At 39.8% G+C, this 20,521-nt stretch overlaps 1 protein-coding gene across 2 annotated transcripts in view; it reads right to left on the bottom strand.

Annotated features, from left to right (window-relative positions):
• Window positions 1-3,602, bottom strand: part of NEDD1 (NEDD1 gamma-tubulin ring complex targeting factor) — a 44,881-nt gene extending 41,279 nt beyond the window's left edge. The window contains exons 1-2 of one of the 2 annotated variants that reach the window (XM_082636944.1): window positions 3,524-3,602; window positions 1,139-1,282 (exon numbers count right to left, since the gene is read on the bottom strand). In XM_082636944.1, the coding sequence (XP_082493070.1) occupies window positions 1,139-1,274 (136 nt within the window). In that variant the 5' untranslated portion in view covers window positions 1,275-1,282; window positions 3,524-3,602. Of the gene's footprint in view, window positions 1-1,138; window positions 1,283-3,248; window positions 3,479-3,523 lie in introns of those variants that run through there. The other variant, XM_082636945.1, reaches the window with a different exon arrangement.
• Between the last annotated feature and the right edge of the window lie 16,919 nt (window positions 3,603-20,521).

Raw genomic sequence — 20,521 nt, 5'->3', positions numbered from 1 at the left:
AAAATTCATCATTTTTGTTATGTTTTTGCAAGAATAATTAGATTGAGCATGAAAACTGCTAATGTTTTTGTTCATGAATCATTCATATTTTAAAGCTTTGATATTTTTACTTTCATCAGGAAGGAGAATATTACTACTTTGATACTGATAAGATCAGACACATGTTAAAGCTTAATCTGTTGTTTAAGAAATAGTGTATGAGTATGAGTTCCACAGACGAATCATTATTTCTAGCATACCAAGTATACAGAACATTTTCATACAAAAGGTGGTAAGAATACTTTGTTTACAGCAGTGGTTCTCAACCGAGGGTGATTCTGGCTCCCAGGCGACATCTAGCAATTCTGGAGATGATTTTTGGCTGTCACCATTGGGGCTACTGGCATCTGGTTGGTAGAGACCAGGAAGGCTTCTAAACATCCTACAATGCACAGGGCAGCCTCCATAACAAAGCATTATCTTGCCCAAAATGTCAATAGTGAGATACTGAGAAACCCCTATTTATGAGTTCATTTTATCCACATTTAGGAACTTATTAAGAAAGGGAGAATGTCAATCAGAAACATAAAAACCTTAGGAAAGTTCAATCTAGATAATTTTCCTGTCTTTTTGGGAAAAAAGGCTATTTTCATCACAGATAGAAAGGAAGAGAAATACAGAGAATACATCAGTAAGATGGGAATGTTTGACAATTTTTATCTCTTCCTTCAACCTTTGTTTCTGCCTTCAAGTTCTGTCTTTAATTTCCCAACCAGATCTACAAATATCCAAACAAAGACGCAAAACATCATTCCAGAGCCTTTCAGAACTTTTCTTTTCCCAGCATTACCTACCTTATTCCATTTGATTCAATAACAAACTGTTAATAACAAAACTAATTCTATGTTCTGCATCTAGTAGCTAACATATTTTTAATAGCAGTGTTTTTCAATGTAGTGAATTGCAAATAAGTTTTTAATGAAGTCAACAGAGAATATCAGTGTGCATCATATGATATACTGTTTACTAGATTCCTATTTCACTTTATATTTCACAGCTATGCCAAATATATTTCTCATTATGGATCACATGCAAAAGTTTCATTGATACTGATTGTTTAACCTAACAAAAAGTGGTTGTTTAAAAAAGAAAAGGATACTATTGCTGCTCCAACACACTGAGCTGATTCCATGTGGTGATGTGTGTGGGTTGAACTTATCCACCAATGTCATAGATGAAGCATCCCATATTTTAACATCATCTCCCGATGAAGCAAATCTGAGGTTTTCCTGCATGACTGCACCTGCAAATAGTTTAAAACAACATATTTTAAAAACAATTAAGGATAGGTTGTATAAAAAAGAGTTAAGATGAGGTACCTTATCTAAAACAAGTGGCTCTACTCGTTCACCTTTGTCTCAGAGATTGTGCTCACCACAAAGTTTTTGGAGTGATCTCTCTAAAACATAAACCAGATCACATTCTCTTAGCTGACCTTTCCAATGACTCTCCAGAACAATTACAATGAAATCCAACCTCCTTAGCGTGCCTTACACAAACTGGCCTGCTGTAACATTCCTACCTCTCTTTCCCAGGGCCACCAAACTCACTGGCCTTCTTTCTCACCTCCGAGTCTTTCTGTTTGCAGCCCCATCTGCCTGGAATGGTCTTTCCCGATCTCCCAAGGTCATCTCCTTCACATCATTCCAGTCTCAGCTCATGTTTCTTCCTCAGAAAGGCCTTCCCTGACCACCATGGCTAAAGCTGCACCATACCAGTTGTCCTATATCCCATTACCCTGTTTCATTTTTTATGGCCCTTCCTGCTATCTGCAGTCTTATTCTCATGTCTGACTCCCCTTGACTTGAACAAAATAAAGATCCTTAGGACAGGGATTTCATCTTGCTTACTAACAGTCTTGAAACATTCCTGGCACACAGCTGGTGCTCAACAAATAACTGTTGGATAGGTAACTTCCTTACCTTTTAAAAAATTTATGGTAAACTGTAGCACTCCTGCAGGTCAGAATCCTCCCATGGCAGGCTTTCCAAATAAGTCTAAAATTAGCAAATACAGCCTAAGAAGATGTCACTAAGTCCCTATACCAACACACGGTCTACAATGCCTTCGCTTGTATTATCTGTTCACAGTATACAGTTCAAACACAGAATTCTGACAAAGTGATTTCATAAACCAAGGCAGTCTAGAAGACAAAAGGCAAGTAGTCATGCATGACGGCTAAGAAAAAAATGCTGAGAAATACCTGGGAGAAAGGGGAAGGGAAGGGATGGGGGCCTAGAAATACACCCTTCACACCTTCCTGGTGTGGACGGTGCAAGAGTGCAGCAGCGCATAAGTGATATTACAGACAGGTTCCCAAGTCATCAACAAAACATCACACTTATGATGAGCAGAGTCTATTTCAGAGGACAACCTAAAGGCATAACAAGTTACAGGGCCCTTTCATTCTCCAGAGACAAAATTTTCAATGTGTTTATAAAGGAGCTAAAACTTTTGTTAACTAGAAAAGCCACCTATGTGATTCACTATGCTTCACTCATCAGATAAATACAGTTCTACTAAGAGCCGTTAGTCATCTGTTGAAATGTAGACATAGTGTTTGGATTTGGTGCCTTAACAGGTGGTAACATGTGCCCTTTCGGATCCCTACTCAACAACAATGAAGTGCTGGAAAGGCAGCTGTAAACCCAGTAAAAACCACTGAAAGATATCTTTACTATAATCTTAGACCATTCCTGTTGAGCGGCGTGAAGTAGCGGAAAGATCCCTTTAGACCTGGCTCAGATTATCTGCCCCAGAGTTAGGTGACAGTCACTTTGGCCAAGTCATTCAACGTCGGTCTCCTCCTCTCAAAGTGGAGCGGGGAAGGGCCCACCAACCTCAGTCTTCCGAGAACTGAGCACATTTTAAGGGCGCGGCATCTTATCAGCCTCAGGAAGAGGCTCCCATCAAAACTGAGCTGTCAGGACACAAAGCGGTAGCACCGTCAGCCCCGGATTCGGGGAGCGCGGCTACAAAAAACAATTCTACTACGACTTAGCTTAAACAAAAGTTCTACAAATTTCAGTAAAAACCCAAAATGCATTTTACTTGCAGGAGTCTTGCTCAACTGGGGTTACCTCGTAAAATGCATCTGAGCGCCTGCTAAACGAGTTGGATTTGAGAGGTTTACAAAAGGAGAACGGGACTGTGGAGAAGCGGCAAACTTTCCGGAGGCAGCGCAGCCCCGAGAGCCGCCACCGACCTACCCCAGTTGACCCAGGGCACCTCTCAGGCCCGACCGGAGCCCGTCGCAGGGGGAGGTGCGCGACCCCGGCCCGCGGCTCCCTGGCACTTCCGTGCCAAACGCGCCGCCGCACCCCTGCCCGGCAACCGTCCGGAGCGCCAGGCCGGCCGGGGCCCCGGAACCCCGGGACCCCAGGGGCCTCCGACCCGCCCCCTGAGGTGACCGGAGAGCGGGTACCAGTACAGGGCAAGTACTCGGCAGGCATCGGCCCCTACCCCGGGCCCTCCGGAACCTCACCTCTCAGCCGCCGTACACCGGGGGCCACGGCTCGGCCCTCTCCGGCGCTGGGCTTCCGGCTCCCGCCTGGACTGTTAAACTTCGGCGGCCGGAAGTCCCGCCCCCGAATGGCGTCACCGGGAGAGTCGCTGCCCCAAGCGATGGTTCGGGTTGGTGGCCAGGGGCTGGGACAGGGCCAGGGGCGGTGCTGGGCCTGGGTGGGGGTCCTGGTCCTAGCACATGGGGGGCATCTGCGGGCCTGGGCGGCTCCCTCCACGGCCCACCGATGGCGCTAGGGCCAGAGGCTGCTGCCCTTTTGTCATCCATTTGTTCGTTGGCTGCCTACTGTGTGCCAGGCACTCTGCTAGACTCTGGGTGCACAGTGCTGAGTTTAGCCTGGGAATACAGGGGTACGGTCAACGCTCGTGGTCTCTGGCCCGGTGGAGCTACAGTCCAGTATAAGGGGCAGACGTTAATAAATACATATTTAAATGAAAATCGAAAACCCTGAGAGTTGCCTCAGATGAAAGGTACAAAATGTATGAAAGGGAAATGAACATGGATGTGGGTTTGGGAATGTCTTCCCTGAAGAGGAAACCATGAACAGCCGATAATACCCGATGCAATTTACAAACCAGGAGACATGCTAAGAAAAACTAAGAAATAACAGAAAGCCTAAGTGTCTGAGTTATCCGACTTCAAAACCTATGATCTTTTTTCCAAATCATGCTGCAGGGTCAGGAACATCAAACACCATCTGGTTGGGAATTCTTCTGAAGGAGATGCTTCTCAGAGTGGAAAAAGGAGTAGGTGAATTGAGCTTTCATATTTCCCTTCTACCAGGGCTTTTTTTTTTTTTTTTAATAAGCTCTGCTGAGAATCCTTTTAAAAAATATGGGGCATTTCTTCTGTAAAGAGTGTTATTATTCTTTCAGCACAAGTACATACTTGGAGTGTGTTTCTGAACTAGGTATGTAAGCCCCGGTTATTTGCAACAATATTGCAAATAACTGGAAAACTCTAATAAATGCAGAGAAGAAATTTTTTCAGAGCAGAAATTGAAGCCCTAGACAAGCTGTAAAGATTGATGGGGAGCCTCAAAACAAAGACAGCAAGCGGCAACCGCCTTAATTGTAGTACAGTTCTTGAGGTTATTAAATACATGTTGGCAGGGGTGGGGACCAAAAAGTTGGGAAATAAGAAAATAGAGTAGGAGTAGGGGCAGGAGGAATAAGGGCAACTAGGAGAAAGAAAAGACAATTAACTAAATCTCTGAAAATTTGAAGTCAGCAGGAAAGTGGAAACTAGAATATATGAATATATGATATAGCAATATATCATATTATATATTATACAATGACATATAAAAATATTTATGGAACAGATACTTTGCTAAGCACTATATATTTGTGTGTGTGTAGATATGTATATAAAGTGTATATATATACTATATATATGTAATTTTATGTTTCTAAAACACGTGTACTATTATATGTCCCCATTTTACATATGAAGAAACAGAGGTTAAGTCCAAGGTCACACAGTTAAGTAATGGTATGGACAGCAGTTAAACCTAGAACCGTAAGACTACAAAAACTGTGCTCTTAACCATTATGCTATATTGTCAAAGCATGAAGGGCCAAATGTTAACCTCTGCTGCTTTCTCGCTGCTGGTCCTACAGCCTCATCACCTGACATGGTTGTGGAATGGTCCTGCCATTCTTGTTCCTACCTCTGTGTCTATCTATGCGCATAGTGTTTCCTAGTTCTGTATAATACGGTCTATGAGTAATAGAAGCCAAATGTTGGAGACCTCACTGATATATGAATTATATAAACATATGCAGCTTTCCAAAAGTAGACATCAAGACAAGGAATATTCCTAGGGACAAAGAGGGATATTTCATAACAACAAAAAGGTCAGCAAAACCAGAAGCCATATTAATGATAAATAATATGTGACCAATAACGTAAGTTCAAAATATATGAAGAATAAATGTCAGGGACTTCCCTGGTGGTCCAGTGGTTAAAACTCCACGCTCCCAATGCAGAGGTCCCGGGTTCAATCGCTGGTCAAGGAACTAGATTCCGCATGCTGCAACTAAGAGCCTGCATGCCGCAATGAAAAGATCCCACATGCCGCAATTAAAGATCCTGCGTGCCACAACTAAGACCCGGCACAGCCAAATAAATATTTTTTTTAAAAAAAGAATAAATGTCAGAACTAAAGGAGGAAAAAAGAACGTGCATAATCCTAATCACTGTTGGAGACTAACAGAATTATCTCAGTAATTGATAGAACATCCAGATAAGAAAAAAAAAATCAGTAAAGATGTGGAAGATCTGAACACAATCAACTGCAGTATTTTAACTGACATTTATAGAACACTGTACCCAACCTCTGCAAGATAAATATTGTTTTCAAATACACATGGAACATTTACAAAGATAGACTATATGCTGCCATGAAAAACGTCTCAATACATTTTAAAAGAATAAATCATACAGTGTATGTTCTCTGATCACAATAGAATTAATAGAAATAGAAAACAGTAAAGCATGTAGAAAAGCCCAAACATCTGAAAATTAAACAACTTTGCTTGTATACAACGCATAGGTCAAAGAAGAAATCAAATCACAAATAAATTAGAAAATATTCAAACTGATAATCAGTAACATGCAACATATAAAACTTTATGGAATTCAGCTAAAGCAATGCTTATAGAAAAATATATAGGTTTAAATACCTATATTATGAAAAAAAAGATCCAACATCAATAATCTATGCTCTCTTTTAAGGAATCTAGAAAAAGAAGAGCACTCTTTTTTTTAAAGTAAAGATTAGAGAACAATGAAAATGAAAACAGATGGACAGCAGAGAAAAATCAATGAAACCAGAATCTGATTCTTTGAAATTATTAATAAAACTTATAAAGCTCTAGATAGACTTATCAAGAAGAAAGAGAAAACACAAATTACCAATATGAGGATTGAAAGAGAGTCTGTCAATACAGAACCAAAAGACATTTAAAAAGATAATAAGGGAATAGCATGAACAACTTTATGCCAATAAATTTCATAACAAATAAAATGGACAAATATCTTGAAAGACACAAATATTAATACTGACACAAGAAGAAATAGATAACGAGTAGTCCTATATGTATTACAGAAATTAAATTTGTAATTAAGAAAACTCTCCTACAAAGGAAACTCCAGGATCAGAGGGCTTCACTGTTGAATTCTATCAAACATGTAAGGAAGAAATAATACCAACCCAATACAAATTTTTTCAAAAACAGAAGAGAAAGGAATATCCCTTAAACTCATTTTTTTTAAAGACAGTATTACTCTGATGCTAAAACCAGACAAAGACATTACATAAAATAATAGACTCAAATCCATCATAGAGACAAAAATTGTACATACACATATAAATGTGAGTTAAACCCAGTAACATATAAAAAGGATTGTTACACATGACCAGGTAAGGTTTATTTCAGAAATGCAAGGTTGGTTTAACACTCAAAACCAGTTAACATAATTCGCCATATTAACAAAATAAAGGAGAATCGCATTATAATTATGCCAATAGATAAAGCAAAAGCATTTTTAAAAATTCAGCATCCGTTCACGATTATCAACTCTCTAGGAAAAAGAGAGGAAACATCCTCAACTGGTTCAAGAACATTTATGGAAGGCCCACAGTTAGCACCATACTTAATGGCAAAACACTGAATGCCTTTCTCCTAAGAGAAAGGTCTTACTGCTATTCAACAGTCTACTAGAAGCCCTAGCCAGTGCAAAAAGTAAAAAAAAAAAAAAAAAAAAAAGAAAGAAAGAAAAGAAAAAGCACACAGAATAGAAAGGAAGAAGTAGAACTCTATTTGCAGACAATATGATTGTGTACTGGAAAATCATAAGGCATACAGGAAAATGACCCTAGAACTCAATAAGTGAATTTAGCAAGGCTTATGCAAAGTCAATATATAAAAATACAGTATTATTTCTATATACTAGAAATAAACAATTGGAAAATGAAATAAAAATTACAATTTCATTTCTAGTAGCATTCAAAAGGATGAAATATTTACAATTAGTTTAATACAATATGTGCAATAGCTATACATTGAAAACTATAAAACATTGTTGAGAGAAGCTAAAGACCGAGATAGACAGCTATATCATATTAATGAGATGGAAAACAATACTGCTAGAATGTCAGTTTTTCCAGATTAATCTATATGTTCAACTTAATCTCCATGAAATTCCAGCAGGTTTATTTTTTGTGTGTGAAAATTGACAGGCTAGTTCAAAATTTTATTTTGGAATGCAAATGACCTAGCCAAAATGCTTTTTTTTTAAAGGCAAAGTCAGAGGGCCTACCCTGATATCAATCCACATTTAATGCCAACTAATCCTTAGTAACAAAAAGCAGTGCAGCACCTGCCTTGGTGGAAGGAGGAATGGACTGTAAGGAGTCAAGGAATCCAAGGTGGTGATGCAATTGGAATTGTTCTTTGTTTTGATTGTTGTGGTGGTTTCAAGGTAGTTTCAATATCTCTGTCAAAATTCATAAAAGGGTATATTTTAAATGATGCAGTTTATTTTTTGTATACTAAACATCAATAGATTTTATTTAAAAATATCTCAGGGACTAACTGCTCCTGATTATTAAAAAATAAAGTGATGTCCTCAACTTATAAATAAAACACAAAATTAATTCTTTTTAAAAAACACACCACAGACTTCCCTGGTGGTCCAGTGGTTAAGACTCCACGCTTCCAATGCAGAGGGTGTGGGTTCGATCCCTGGTTAGGGAACTAAGACCCTACAGGCTACGTGGCATGGCCAAAAACTAAAAAAAAAATTAAAGTAAAAAAATAAAAAACACACCATAATAGTACATAATTGTCAAATTACAGAACATTGGCTTGACAGAATTTTTTTAATATTTATTTATTTGTTTGTTTATTTATTTATTTAGGCTGTGCGGGTTTTAGTTGCAGCACACAAGATCTTCCTTGCGGCATGTGGGATCTTTAGTTGCAGCATGCGGAATCTTTTTAGTTGCAGCATGAGGGCTCTTAGCTGTGGCATTCAGGCTTCTTAGTTGCAGCATGCGAACTCTTAGTTGCAGTATGCGAACTCTTAGTTGTGGTATGCATGCAGGATCTAGTTCCCCGAACACGGATCAAACCCAGGACCCCCGCATTGGGAGTGTGGAGTCTAACCCACTGGTCCACCAGGTAAGTCCCGAGAGATTTTAAACATTCCCCAAAATGAAGGAAAAAAGAAAAAGATGTTACTAAACAAGTTTCAAGAACCAGAATACCCCTAACCCTGGGGCTGTTTGTTAAAAACGAATAATAAGAGGATTAAAAAAAATTTTTTTAATTTTTTAAATTAAAAAACATAAAAAACCAAAATAGCTTCCGCGTTCTAAATAGTAACACTAGAATTTACAAAACAATTAACAATGCCTTCATGATTCTGAGCAAAATGGTTATTGTATTTAATATTATCTAGCCATATTATCATTCAAGTGTCAGGGAGGAATAAAAACATTTTCAGACATGTAAAGTCCCAACAAATTTACTTCCCATGCACCCTTTCAGGAAGTTACTTGAGGAGGTGTTCCACCAAAACAAAGGAATGAGCTGAAAGAGGAAGACAGGGTGTCCAGTCTGAGAAAGGTAAATGGAACCCCTAGGATGTCAGCAAAGGAAAAACCCCAGGATTACTGTTGGGCACTGGGCCAAAAGAGCAACCAGTCCAGAGGGCAGGTCAAAAGGCTCCAGGAATGCTGTTGTCAAAAAACAAAAATACATGCACACACACCCACACACACCCGTATCTGACATGTTTAATTTTATTAGGAAGAGATTTACAGAACTGGAGGAGAGGAGGTAAGGGACTTAACTCATGATCGAGTACATAGAAAACCAGAAAACCAATCAACTGACCAACCAATAACAGAAAGCTAACACTAGGGCTTCCCTGGTGGCGCAGTGGTTGAGAGTCCGCCTGCCGATGCAGGGGACACGGGTTCGTGCCCTGGTCCGGGAAGATCCCACATGCCGCGGAGTGGCTGGGCCCGTGAGCCATGGCCGCTAAGCCTGCATGTCCGGAGCCTGTGCTCCGCAACGGGAGAGGCCACAACAGTGAGAGGCCCGCGTACCGCAAAAAAAAAAAAAAAAAAAAAGAAAGCTAACACTAGGGAAACAAAAAGTTGTGCAAGAAAATAAAAATAGGAACCACAATATACCATATAACTCTGTTATGAATATTTACATAGTCATAAAAAAGTGAACATAGAATGTTAATTTAACCAAAATTATGAAACAGCTATATTGGGTATCAACTCAGTATGGATGGGAAGTGTGCATCTGTGTGTAGTAGGAGTGGAGGAGGGTGCTGTGAAAACTGATTCCTTATATTTTATGGTAGAAAGTTAATAGGTAAAGCCTAAAATTGAAAGAAAAACTGCATTAGCTTATTATTCAGGGAGATGGAGAATACCAAAAGACACAGCAAAAGAGTTAAAAGGGTGACCTCTAGAGAAGTAGTAACTGGGTGTTTGTAGAGAGGCGCAAGGGACTGCTTTTTTTTTTTTTTTAAAGCCTTATGGTTCTATGTACTTCTGTTTAACTTAGTCCAATGTGTCTCATTTTTTTTTAATGTATTTATTTATTTATTTATGGCTGTGTTGGGTCTTCGTTGCTGTGCGCGGGCTTTCTCTAGTTGTGGCAAGCGGGGGCCACTCTTCATCACGGTGCATGGGCCTCTCACTATCACGGCCTCTGTTGTTGTGGAGCACAGGCTCTGGACGCACAGGCTCAGTGGCCATGGCTCACGGGCCTAGTTGCTCTGCGGCATGTGGGATCCTCCCAGACCAGGGCTCGAACCCGTGTCCCCTGCATTGGCAGGCAGATTCTCAACCACGGCACCACCAGGGAAGCCCGTCTCATTTGTTTTTAAGTAAATTAAATTCTAAAAGAAAAAAAAATTTAATGCGATATTGACCCATTCATATTTCAAAGCATGAAGATTTATAAAGGACAGAGCAGCCAGATCATATGTTTTATAGTGGTTTTCAGAAGTCACGTTCAAAAAGTCACCTCGTTTGTCATTATTGTTCTGTCAACATACATTTGTGGGCCCTAGGAGTTCCCAGCAAACTGTGCTGTGTATTTCAGTCACCAAGGTGAACAACATCCCTACCTTGGAGAAGCTCAGGTTATACCAAAGTAACAAATTCTAGTGATACAAAGTGACATGTGCTGTGAAATTTATCAAGTGCTGGGCAGTCATGATGAAGGAAGGAATTAGTACTAAGGGGCTAGAGATGGCTGCAAAAGGAGGCAGATGACATATAGTACTTAAGACTTTAAGGTTTTCATGGATTGGTAGGGGGCGCTATTATGTGACCATCTGTATTCCTTCCCCTTCTACCCTCCCTTACAACTTCCACCACCCTCTCCGTTGGGACCCTTTTGCCCCCCAAGGTTTTCCTTACACACCCTTCCGTTGAACTTTCCCGTGCCTCCCTTTGTTACTTCAATCAGGTTTATGCTCAAATATCACCTCTTCGAAGATGCTTTTCCCTGGACTACCTCATTTTAAATATCCCCAACACCTCATCATGCTCTTGTCTTCTCACCCGAATTGTATTTGTCCTCAAAGAACATACCTACCTGACATTTTACCATAGTATAAATTTATTTAGTTGTTGTTTGGTTTGTTTAGTCTCTTTTCTGGAACGAAAGGGCCACAAAAATAGAACTTTGTTCTGTTTTTTTGCCACTACATTCCCAATGCTTAGAACAGTACCTGAATGAGTAAATGGGTGAAGAATGAATGTCTCTGGTCTACACCTCTCACCTGAGTGCAGACCCAAATACTCAACAGCTACCGTCTTTACCAAATCACACAACCAGCTCCCTGCCAAACCATTCCCTCTGCATAGCTCCTTACAGCATCCCAAGGGCTCAAACCAGCCACTTGCAAGTCAATTCTGACATTCTCCTTTTCCCCCTTCCCACAGACATCCAAATAAGTCATCACTAAACCTAGTCTGTTTTCTTGATGGCTGTCTCTAGAGTCTGTCCACTTCTCCCCAGCCCCACTGCTGTTTTCTTCATTTAGATCGTCCTTGATTCTTGACTGGATTGTTCAAACAGTCTCCTCCTAATTTGCTTTCCTGGTTCCAGTCTTTTATCCCTTCAACTATCCTCCAAACTTTTATTGTGATGCTTTTCATAAAATGCAAATCTGATCACATGACTACGCTACTTAAAACCTAGGCCCTTAGAATAAAGTCTAAACTCCTTTGCACGGCCCCTTAAGCCCTTCACCACTGCCTCATGCTGATGTCTCCAGCTTGTCTCTGGCTATCCGTCCAGCCTTACTGATCAGGTATGCTATGTACCACTTGTCCAGCCTTTGCTCTTGGAGAGGGCCTGTTAAAAACACATCCCTCTGCCTGTCTCCAATTTAATCAGGTGGCAGGGACTGAGAAACTGTCCTTCCCTGCTGGGTTCTGCCACAGCATCCTGGGCCTACCCCCATAGACATGTGTCCGCTCATTGGCCCCCTGCACTAGACACAAGCTCAGGAGCACAGTGCCTGCATGGGAAAAAGATGCCTTTGTGTTCCCAGTTCCTAGCATGATGACTGACACAAAGGAGATGCTTAATAAACGTTGGATGAATGAAGGAATGAATGCATAAATCTGTTTTTCAGAACCTGTTTTTAAAATTTAGCAGTAAAGTGGAAAATGGACTGCCGGTAGGGAGTCTGAAAGCATGCTGACTAGTTAAGAGCTAATTGACATATCCCAGACAAGATGAAGAGGACCTGGACTCAGGCAGAATCAATGGGAATGGAAATAAGGAGTCAGAATCAAGAGACTTTTGCTTCTAAAAAAACAAAAGATATTCTATGAGCAAATGCAATTGATTGAGCACTGTGTACTTTCTGAAGGATGGCTCTAGTGTTTTAAATTTAGACAAAGGCCTGGAAAGCCAGCCATACCCCATTAGAAGCAATCAATCAACAAACTTCATGAAAGTGAGAAGAGGTGATTGAAGTAGACAAAGAGGTTAGCAAGGCACACAGAGTCTCTGATACAGAAATAGAGTGTTTTAACTGCTGAAGAATCAAGAGACTGACGAGGAGAGTGAAGATTTCAATGTAGAGGATGTAATAACTGGAAAAATTTGCTTCCACCCTTAATATAGTAATAAAATTTGCAGACAGCTTACAATACCATACTGACTACGAAGTTATGCATTATACAAGCTGCCTTCCATTTTGATGAGAGGGGTATAAAAATAAGCAAGCATATTTCTGGGATTTATTGGGGGGAAATAACTAATTTCCAGGGCATGTCATAGGATCAGTGCAGCCTCATCCACTTACCCTTGACATATCCAGAGCCATAACATGAAGGCAACACTTAGGATATTCCTAAAACATGGAAAGATTCTGTTATGATATCTGTGCTATTAACCAAAGAGTGGAAAAGGGAAAGGAATGGATATTTCCTAGGCACCTACTACGTGTAGGACACCATGGTTTACCATCTTTACTTTTAAAAAATAAACATAAGTTACTATGCTGTCATAACTGACTTTGGGAAATTCGTTTTGGAGATTGTTTTCTTCAAAAACAATGAAAACCTGTAAATACATTTTTTTCTAAATAGGTAATGAATACATGTTGTTAAAAAGTTGGTAAATGAGTACAAAAAGGTAGAGTTAAAAATAAATCTATCTCTGATACTGAGACACAATTACTTCTCTTTAGGACAATAACTAAAAATAATTAGTTATGCATCCTTCCAAGAATATTCTATGCATATATACAATTTTACATAATTCATTCAAAATTTGTTCAATATACACTGAACACAAACAGCTTACTATACATCTGTTCTGTGCTTTATTTTTTTTCACTTAATATATATTGGAGAGTCACCATCTTGGTACAAATTAGTCTCACTCCTTTTTCTGGTCACATAACATTCCACTCTGGGTGTATCACGTGTTATTTAGTGAAGCCTCTGTTAGTGAATATTAAGGGTGTTTCCAGGTATTCTTTATACATACATAATCTCTCATATATGCAAATAGAACAGTTTATGTTGTCACTGTTCATATGTGAACAACATACATAATTTTAAATGTTCTGGCAATCACACTAAAAAAAGTAAAAGAGACAAGTAAAATTGTTCTTACTAATGTATTATATTTAACACATTATATCCCAAATATAATTTCAACATGTAAGTCATTATAAATATATATATATAATGAGATATTTTATATTCTTTTGCTTGCCATAAGTCTTTGGAATTCAGTGTGTATTTTATGCATAATGTATATCTCAATTCAGATGAACCACACTGCAGGTGCTCAGTAATCAGATATGGCCACTGGCTGCTATATTGGACAGCACAGGTTTATACATTCCTAGAAGTAGAATTGCTCAGAAGAGTATATGCTTAAATTTTAGGGTCATTGCCAAATTGCCTTTCAGAGAAGTTGTACCTGCATACATTCCCCTCAGGTGAAAAATAGTATATCACTGAATTTTAATTTGCATTTACTTTATTACACATGAGGTTGAGCATCTTTTTATATGTTTAAAAGCTATTTATATTTCCTTTTCTGTGGATAATTTTTATTTCCTTTGCCCATATTCTTTTCTACTGGATTGGTCTTTTTCCCCACAGATATGAGAGAATGAAAATAATCCCTTTATGTGTTATAAATGTTGCAGTTTACCCTCTTTAGCTTTGGTTATGGTATTATTTTGCCATGCAAAAATGTTTACATTTTATGCAATTGAAATATCGATCTTTATAGCTTCTGAATTTTATCATGCTTATACAAGTCTTCCTTTCTCTAAGATTATTTTTTAAATCTTTTCCATAACTTCTTCTAATCCTCACAATAAATTTATGAAACTAGTGTCATTACTTCCACTTTACAGATGAGAGGATGGGTGCTTAGAGAAATATTAAATAAATTGCTTAAAGACACCCAGCTAAAACACAACAGAGCTAGGATTCAAATCCGGTCTATCTCTAAAGACTATTCTTGCTCTTTTGACTAGACTGTTATGTTCAAAGTAATCTGTTTTAGGTGTCTTACTATTGTCCACTTCTTTTAATCCTAGTGCTATATTAAACATACCATTATTATCAATAACTAGAACATTGCATTAATCTAACCCCATATTCCCACAAAATTCCAGATAAACAGAAACTAGCAATTTCAATCTTAGGGGAAAGAAACCAAGGATAATCAACTGGAGTGCAGGAATCAGGGGAGGCTAGCCCATGGGGATGATGACATCTGATCACTGCCATAAAGGCAAGATAGAAATTGGTCATGGAGAGAAAACAAAAATATAAAAATTCACTGAGATTGAACAGAAAATATTCAGGAGTTCACTTTTGGGGACTGAAAGGGAGAACAAACAACAAACTTCAGTGAGACTGCAAAGAGCCTTGACTTCCAGACCAAAGGGCTTGGACATCTTTATACCAGCAGCTTGAGTCACTGATAGATTTTGGAAAAGGTCCTGACATGATGGGAATTATACTTCAGAAAGATTAATCTGGCTGGATGTGTAAGAGCTACTGGAGAGAGAGCTGGGGGGAGAGTGAAAAAGAGGGGAAAGGAGGAGATCATTAGGGTCCTGGAGAGGAAAATCAACCCATCTCATTATTGGATTACATGATTGTGCTGTATTCCTCTAACTCACCCTTTTCACCAAATTTCACTCCAAATGACAACTTGGGTTGTTTTCAGAATTCTAATGTGTCCTTAAAAGCCACGGATTTTTACCCCTTCAAGCTCAGAGGCAAATTCAAAAGAGAACTTTCAAAAATGTCTTGTGCAGTAACATCACTGCTAGGATAATTGTACAGACTCCCAAAGTGAACACCTTGAAAAACTTCCCAGTGTTTTTATTTTTAAAAAAATAAGTCACTTTATAATTTTATCTCATACCAAAACCCAATTTCAATTACCATAAGGGAGAAAAAAGTTTTCCTTTTTTATGTGTGACTTTTAGGGAATACATACATCTTAATCCATATGTTTAGTTCATAGGCAAGCCTCTTCAAAATGAAGACTAGTCTATGGGAACTCGTCTTAGTTTTTTAATCAGTATCTGCGACAGCTGAGTCTAAAAGGCTGACTGAGTTTCAACTGCAAACTGGCTTCTACCAGCATCATTCAACAGATTGTAGACATCTGTTATTTCTGGTCACCCTCCATTCCTACCCTAGATTCTGGGAACAGCATCTTTTCCTCTTCCTTCTTTTGGATCTAGTCCTCCATCCTCAAATCATGTGATTCTGGTGGTATCACCATTCACGATACCTGCTGCCTGGCTTAAGAGTGGGCTCGTGACCCTGGCTGGCCTGACCAATCAGAGTCCTTCCCAGCAAGTTGTGTATTCTTAAGTGGGGAAAGAGACCTTTCCTCTTTCCTCTGGATTTACAAGGCTGAAAAAATATAAGCCCAGAGCCACCTACAGTTTGTCTCCCTCCATGGACAGGAAGTCTGTCGGTAGTAGAAGAGAACAAGATCAAAACAGAGGACAGATGTGTAAATGAGGGGTTATGCATAGAGATGGGGAGAAAATGATACTATTATTATTTAAGACTCTGGATCTTCCCTTCTCCCCATTAACATGAACCAATAAATTGCTTAAGCTGATTTGAGTTTCTAGTACTTGCGATCAAAAGAGACCTAACTGCTGCTCTTACACATTAGTTCCAATATATTCAATCTGACTTCACAGTCTTTACCTCATTCAATCCCTTTGAAGTCCGTGTTCATTAGCTCTGTTCTCTTTCTTACTCTATTCTCTTAGCTTTTTTCCCACCTCTTGGCCCCTCCATCTTGGTCTCCTTCTGCACCTTGCCCTCTGGATTTTCACACTATGCCTTTCTTCCTGTGAGATAGCATTAAAACCCATGGCTTCAAAAACCATTCGTACTGTATTTATTGTATATCAGACATCCCACAAGGACCTCACACCTAAAGGGAATGCAGAAAGCCTATTGTTTTTGATACCAAACCTGTTCCTTCTCCTACTATATTCTGCATCTCAACCAGTTAACTCATCACCCATCCAAAAGACCAAACCATAATCCCAAGAATCATTGTTAGAGTCCTCCTCCCCTATCTATCTTCTCATTCCCTCCATATTCTATCAGTCATTAAGATCATGTAGATTTCACTTTCTAAGTATCCCTCAAATTAGTGTCTACTTTTTACCTTAACATTCCCCTACCTTAGTTCAAACTATCTAGTCTGGGATGTTGCTGTTACCTCCCAGTGACTCATCTTGCCTCCAGATCTGTTTCTTTATAGTGTTTGTTCCCTACTATCGCCAGGGCATCTTCCTACAAAGTAAATATGATCATTTCACTCCTTTCCTGAACATGCTCCAGGGAATGACTCCCATAGCTTTTAGGATACAGTTCTAACTCCTTAGCTCAGTACACACAGACACTTGTCAGTCACCAAATGTTTATTAAACACTTACCATGTCCCAAGTGCCATGGTAGATGCTGTAGTTGCAGAAAACAAAACAAAAACATGGTTTCTGCGTAAAAGAGCTGCTAGTCTTGCTTATGTTTTGCAAATAGGCTGAAAGGTCTTCGGAGAAAGTCAACAAAAAACGTGATGGAGATTTACAACACAAATGCTGTGATTCAAGCTTTCTTCACTTTTTTCTAATTCCATGAAAAAACATCAAACACATGATCCAAGAGACCTCCACCTGGGTTATTTGCCTGCTACAGACCCACTCTTACTTTAAGCCATTTTGTTTGAACTGTGATAAGGCCCTTCTAGAAAAGATTAAAGGAAGATTCAGCCCAAACGGTGACTTTTTACATTTCTTATACCTACTGATAGATATTAGCACTCAAAGGGACTTGAACACCACAGCCTTGAACTTCTATATTTCGATGGAAAGTGCTTTGTCTGATTGTATCCGTGTAAGGTTCACCTTTGGGTCAGGTAGCTGTCCTGTGCTTTCTAAACACAAAATAAAAGATGTTCTATATCACTTGGTTTCTAATAACATGCCATAGGCTTTGCTGCCACATCATGGGGTTGTACTACCTAACTGGTTTGGTGCATGCTTCCCACCTACTACAATAAAGGGTACATTAGGTTTGCTTTATGTATACGGCTTGACTTTGAATAAGAACAGCTGCTCTCATTTTAAACTAAAGAAAAAACTAGAATTATATCAGAGGGAACAATCCTTCACCTGATGACCTAATGGATTTTTTTTTTCCTTGAAATTTCCATGAGTCTAGACACATCTTTTGTGAAGAAAAAAATGCTTCCTGGCTGTTAATCTGACAGCTGGAAATTTTTGCTCTGGTTCACCTGGACTTTCATCACTGATTTCAGCTTATGAAGAGGGGAGAGTTGCCTCAGAGAAACTTTTTTTTTTTTTTTTTTTTTTTTGCGGTACGCGGGCCTCTCACTGTTGTGGCCTCTCCTGTTGCAAAGCACAGGCTCCGGACGCGCAGGCTCAGCGGCTATGGCTCACGGGCCCAGCCGCCTCACGGCATGCGGGACCCTCCCGAACCGGGGCACAAACTCGTGTCCCCTGCATCGGCAGGCGGACTCTCAATCACTGTGCCTCCAGGGAAGCCCGAAACTATTTTTGAAGGCGGACTAATAATGGTCTGAGGGTGACTCATGATGCAGGAAGGTATGCACTAAGCAGATTGTTGAAAAGAAAAAAAGTTGTCTGATATATTTCCTTCTCCTTGCTGAAGTATTGACCAGATACTTGGGTACTAGTAAATACTTGGGTACTAGATACTTGGGTACCAGATACTTGGGCTTCTTGGGTACTAGTAAAATTCTATTTCTTTATCTAGGTGCTGCTTACTAGGTTCAATTTGAAAAAATTCATTGAGCTATGTACTTAGGATTTGTGCAATTTTCTGTACGTACGTTACACTTCAGTAAAAAGTAAACAACAACCAATAACCCTGCAACATTTCCACCCAACCTGGACAATACGCAGACATACATGCCTGTATGTGCGTGTGCATGCGCACACACACACACACTCATGCTCCCTCTTCACGCAAAGGGATTATTTTTCCAAGAGCATCTCTTTCTTTTCTATTGGACTATAACTTCCCTTTCTTCTTTATTAGACTCTAAATCCCTTGAGAGTAGGGCAAATATCTTGTTTAGTTTGTACTCTATCAGAGCTAGCACGGAGAAAGTACTTGGTAAATATATGCTGAAGGAATAAATAACAAAACTAAAGAAATTAGGAACAGGTTTTAATGTCTCAGAATAGAAATACGATAAATTAGTATTCTTTGCATTGTAAAAGACAATTACAGGGCTTCCCTGGTGGCGTAGTGGTTAAGAATCCACCTGCCAATGCAGGGGACACCAGTTCGAGCCCTGGTGTGGGAAGATCCCGCGGAGCAACTAAGCCCTTGCGCCACAACTACTGAGTCTGCACTCTAGAGCCCACGAGCTGCAACTACTGAAGCCCACGTGCCTAGAGCCCGTGCTCTGCAACAAGAGAAGCCACCGCAATGAGAAGCCTGCACGCCGCAACTAGAGAAAGCCCGCACGCAGCAACAAAGACCCAACGCAGCCATTAATTAGTTAATTAATTAATTAATTAAAAGACAATTACGTCCATGACTATCTTAGACATTGGCCAGGTTCTACAGGTAGTTTGAATCTCATAATCCTGGCAAGTATTAAATACAATGTTTCACCAACCAAACCAGCCTATTCCTCAGTATTACCAGACAAATGTCAGGAAGAATAAGGTCTCTTGTTATTTAAGGACTGCCTGTAAAGGGTGTTGTAGCTGTGGTACTGTGGGGCAAGATGGATGGGTTTAGAATTGCGGCGGGGGACATAGCACACAGCACTGCCTCCATCCCTTAATTTATGTCATGAGAAGAGTCACTGATATTAGAGGGACCTGACCTGTCATGTACAGTTTATAGTTTTTTTGTTTGCTTTTTTAACCTTTATCTTGAAAAAAAGAAAAAATCCATGCTTAGACTATTGAAGAGTCAATAGAATAGAACGGGTAGAATGTTTTTAAATGTTTCTAGCTGAAGATCTTTGTTACTGTTTTTATATTAGGTTTTTAGAAAGGCCCTCTGGAATAATGGATATCAATGCCATGTTTTGAGAAGCAGGGGGGAATGGTAATGTATTAGTTTTGTGTTTCTGTTTAACAAATTACTCTGGAAAGTAACGGCTTAACACACAAAAAAATACTTTTTATTTCTCATAGTGTCTGTGAGTCAGGAATTTGGGAGCAGCTATGTTGGGCAAATTGAGGCTCAAAAGATTAATTAACTAGTCTAAAGTTATACAGTTAATAAATAGCAGGGCCAGGATTTGGAAACAGGTTTTCTGACTCTTAATGACCGAGAATGACACAAGTGGCCAGGATACCAGTTAGGAAGCTATTGCAGTAGGTGAGGCAAGAAATAACTTGGGACAGTTGCAATTTACAGTACAGGTACAAGTGGAAATATTTTGGCAGCCGATTGCAGAACTATGCTGAGAGCCAGGCAAGAGGGCCTCCTGCCCCGGGCACAGTGCTTTAGAAAGCTGTACTCTGGGCACTCCCCTTCCCACAGAGCAAGATCCATAGGCCTAAGAAGACTGGCCTGCTGGAGCCCACGCTCCCCCATTTAACCTCAGGTGCACAGAACCATAGAATTCCCTGTCTAGACTGCCCTCAGCTCATATCCAGAACTTCATGGGATTCTTACCCAGGTTCTTGCTGTTGAAGCCAGAACTTGCTATTTGTATACACAACTCAGGCCAGAGAAGTGGCCACAGTTGCCTAGTTGCCAAAGGTTTGGAGAGAACTTCATCGTCAGGCAGGGCACGGGGAGGGTGGCGGGGAACATGCATGTGTGTGAGGCCTATCACAGTGCTGGGTGGAGCCAGGTGCAGAAAGAGAAAG

Source organism: Mesoplodon mirus (assembly GCF_964341445.2).
Source record: "Mesoplodon mirus genome assembly, chromosome: 11".
Taxonomy (NCBI): Eukaryota; Metazoa; Chordata; class Mammalia; order Artiodactyla; family Ziphiidae; genus Mesoplodon; species Mesoplodon mirus.
The sequence above is the reverse complement of the archived record's forward strand: the minus strand, read 5'-3'. Positions and strand labels throughout refer to the sequence as shown.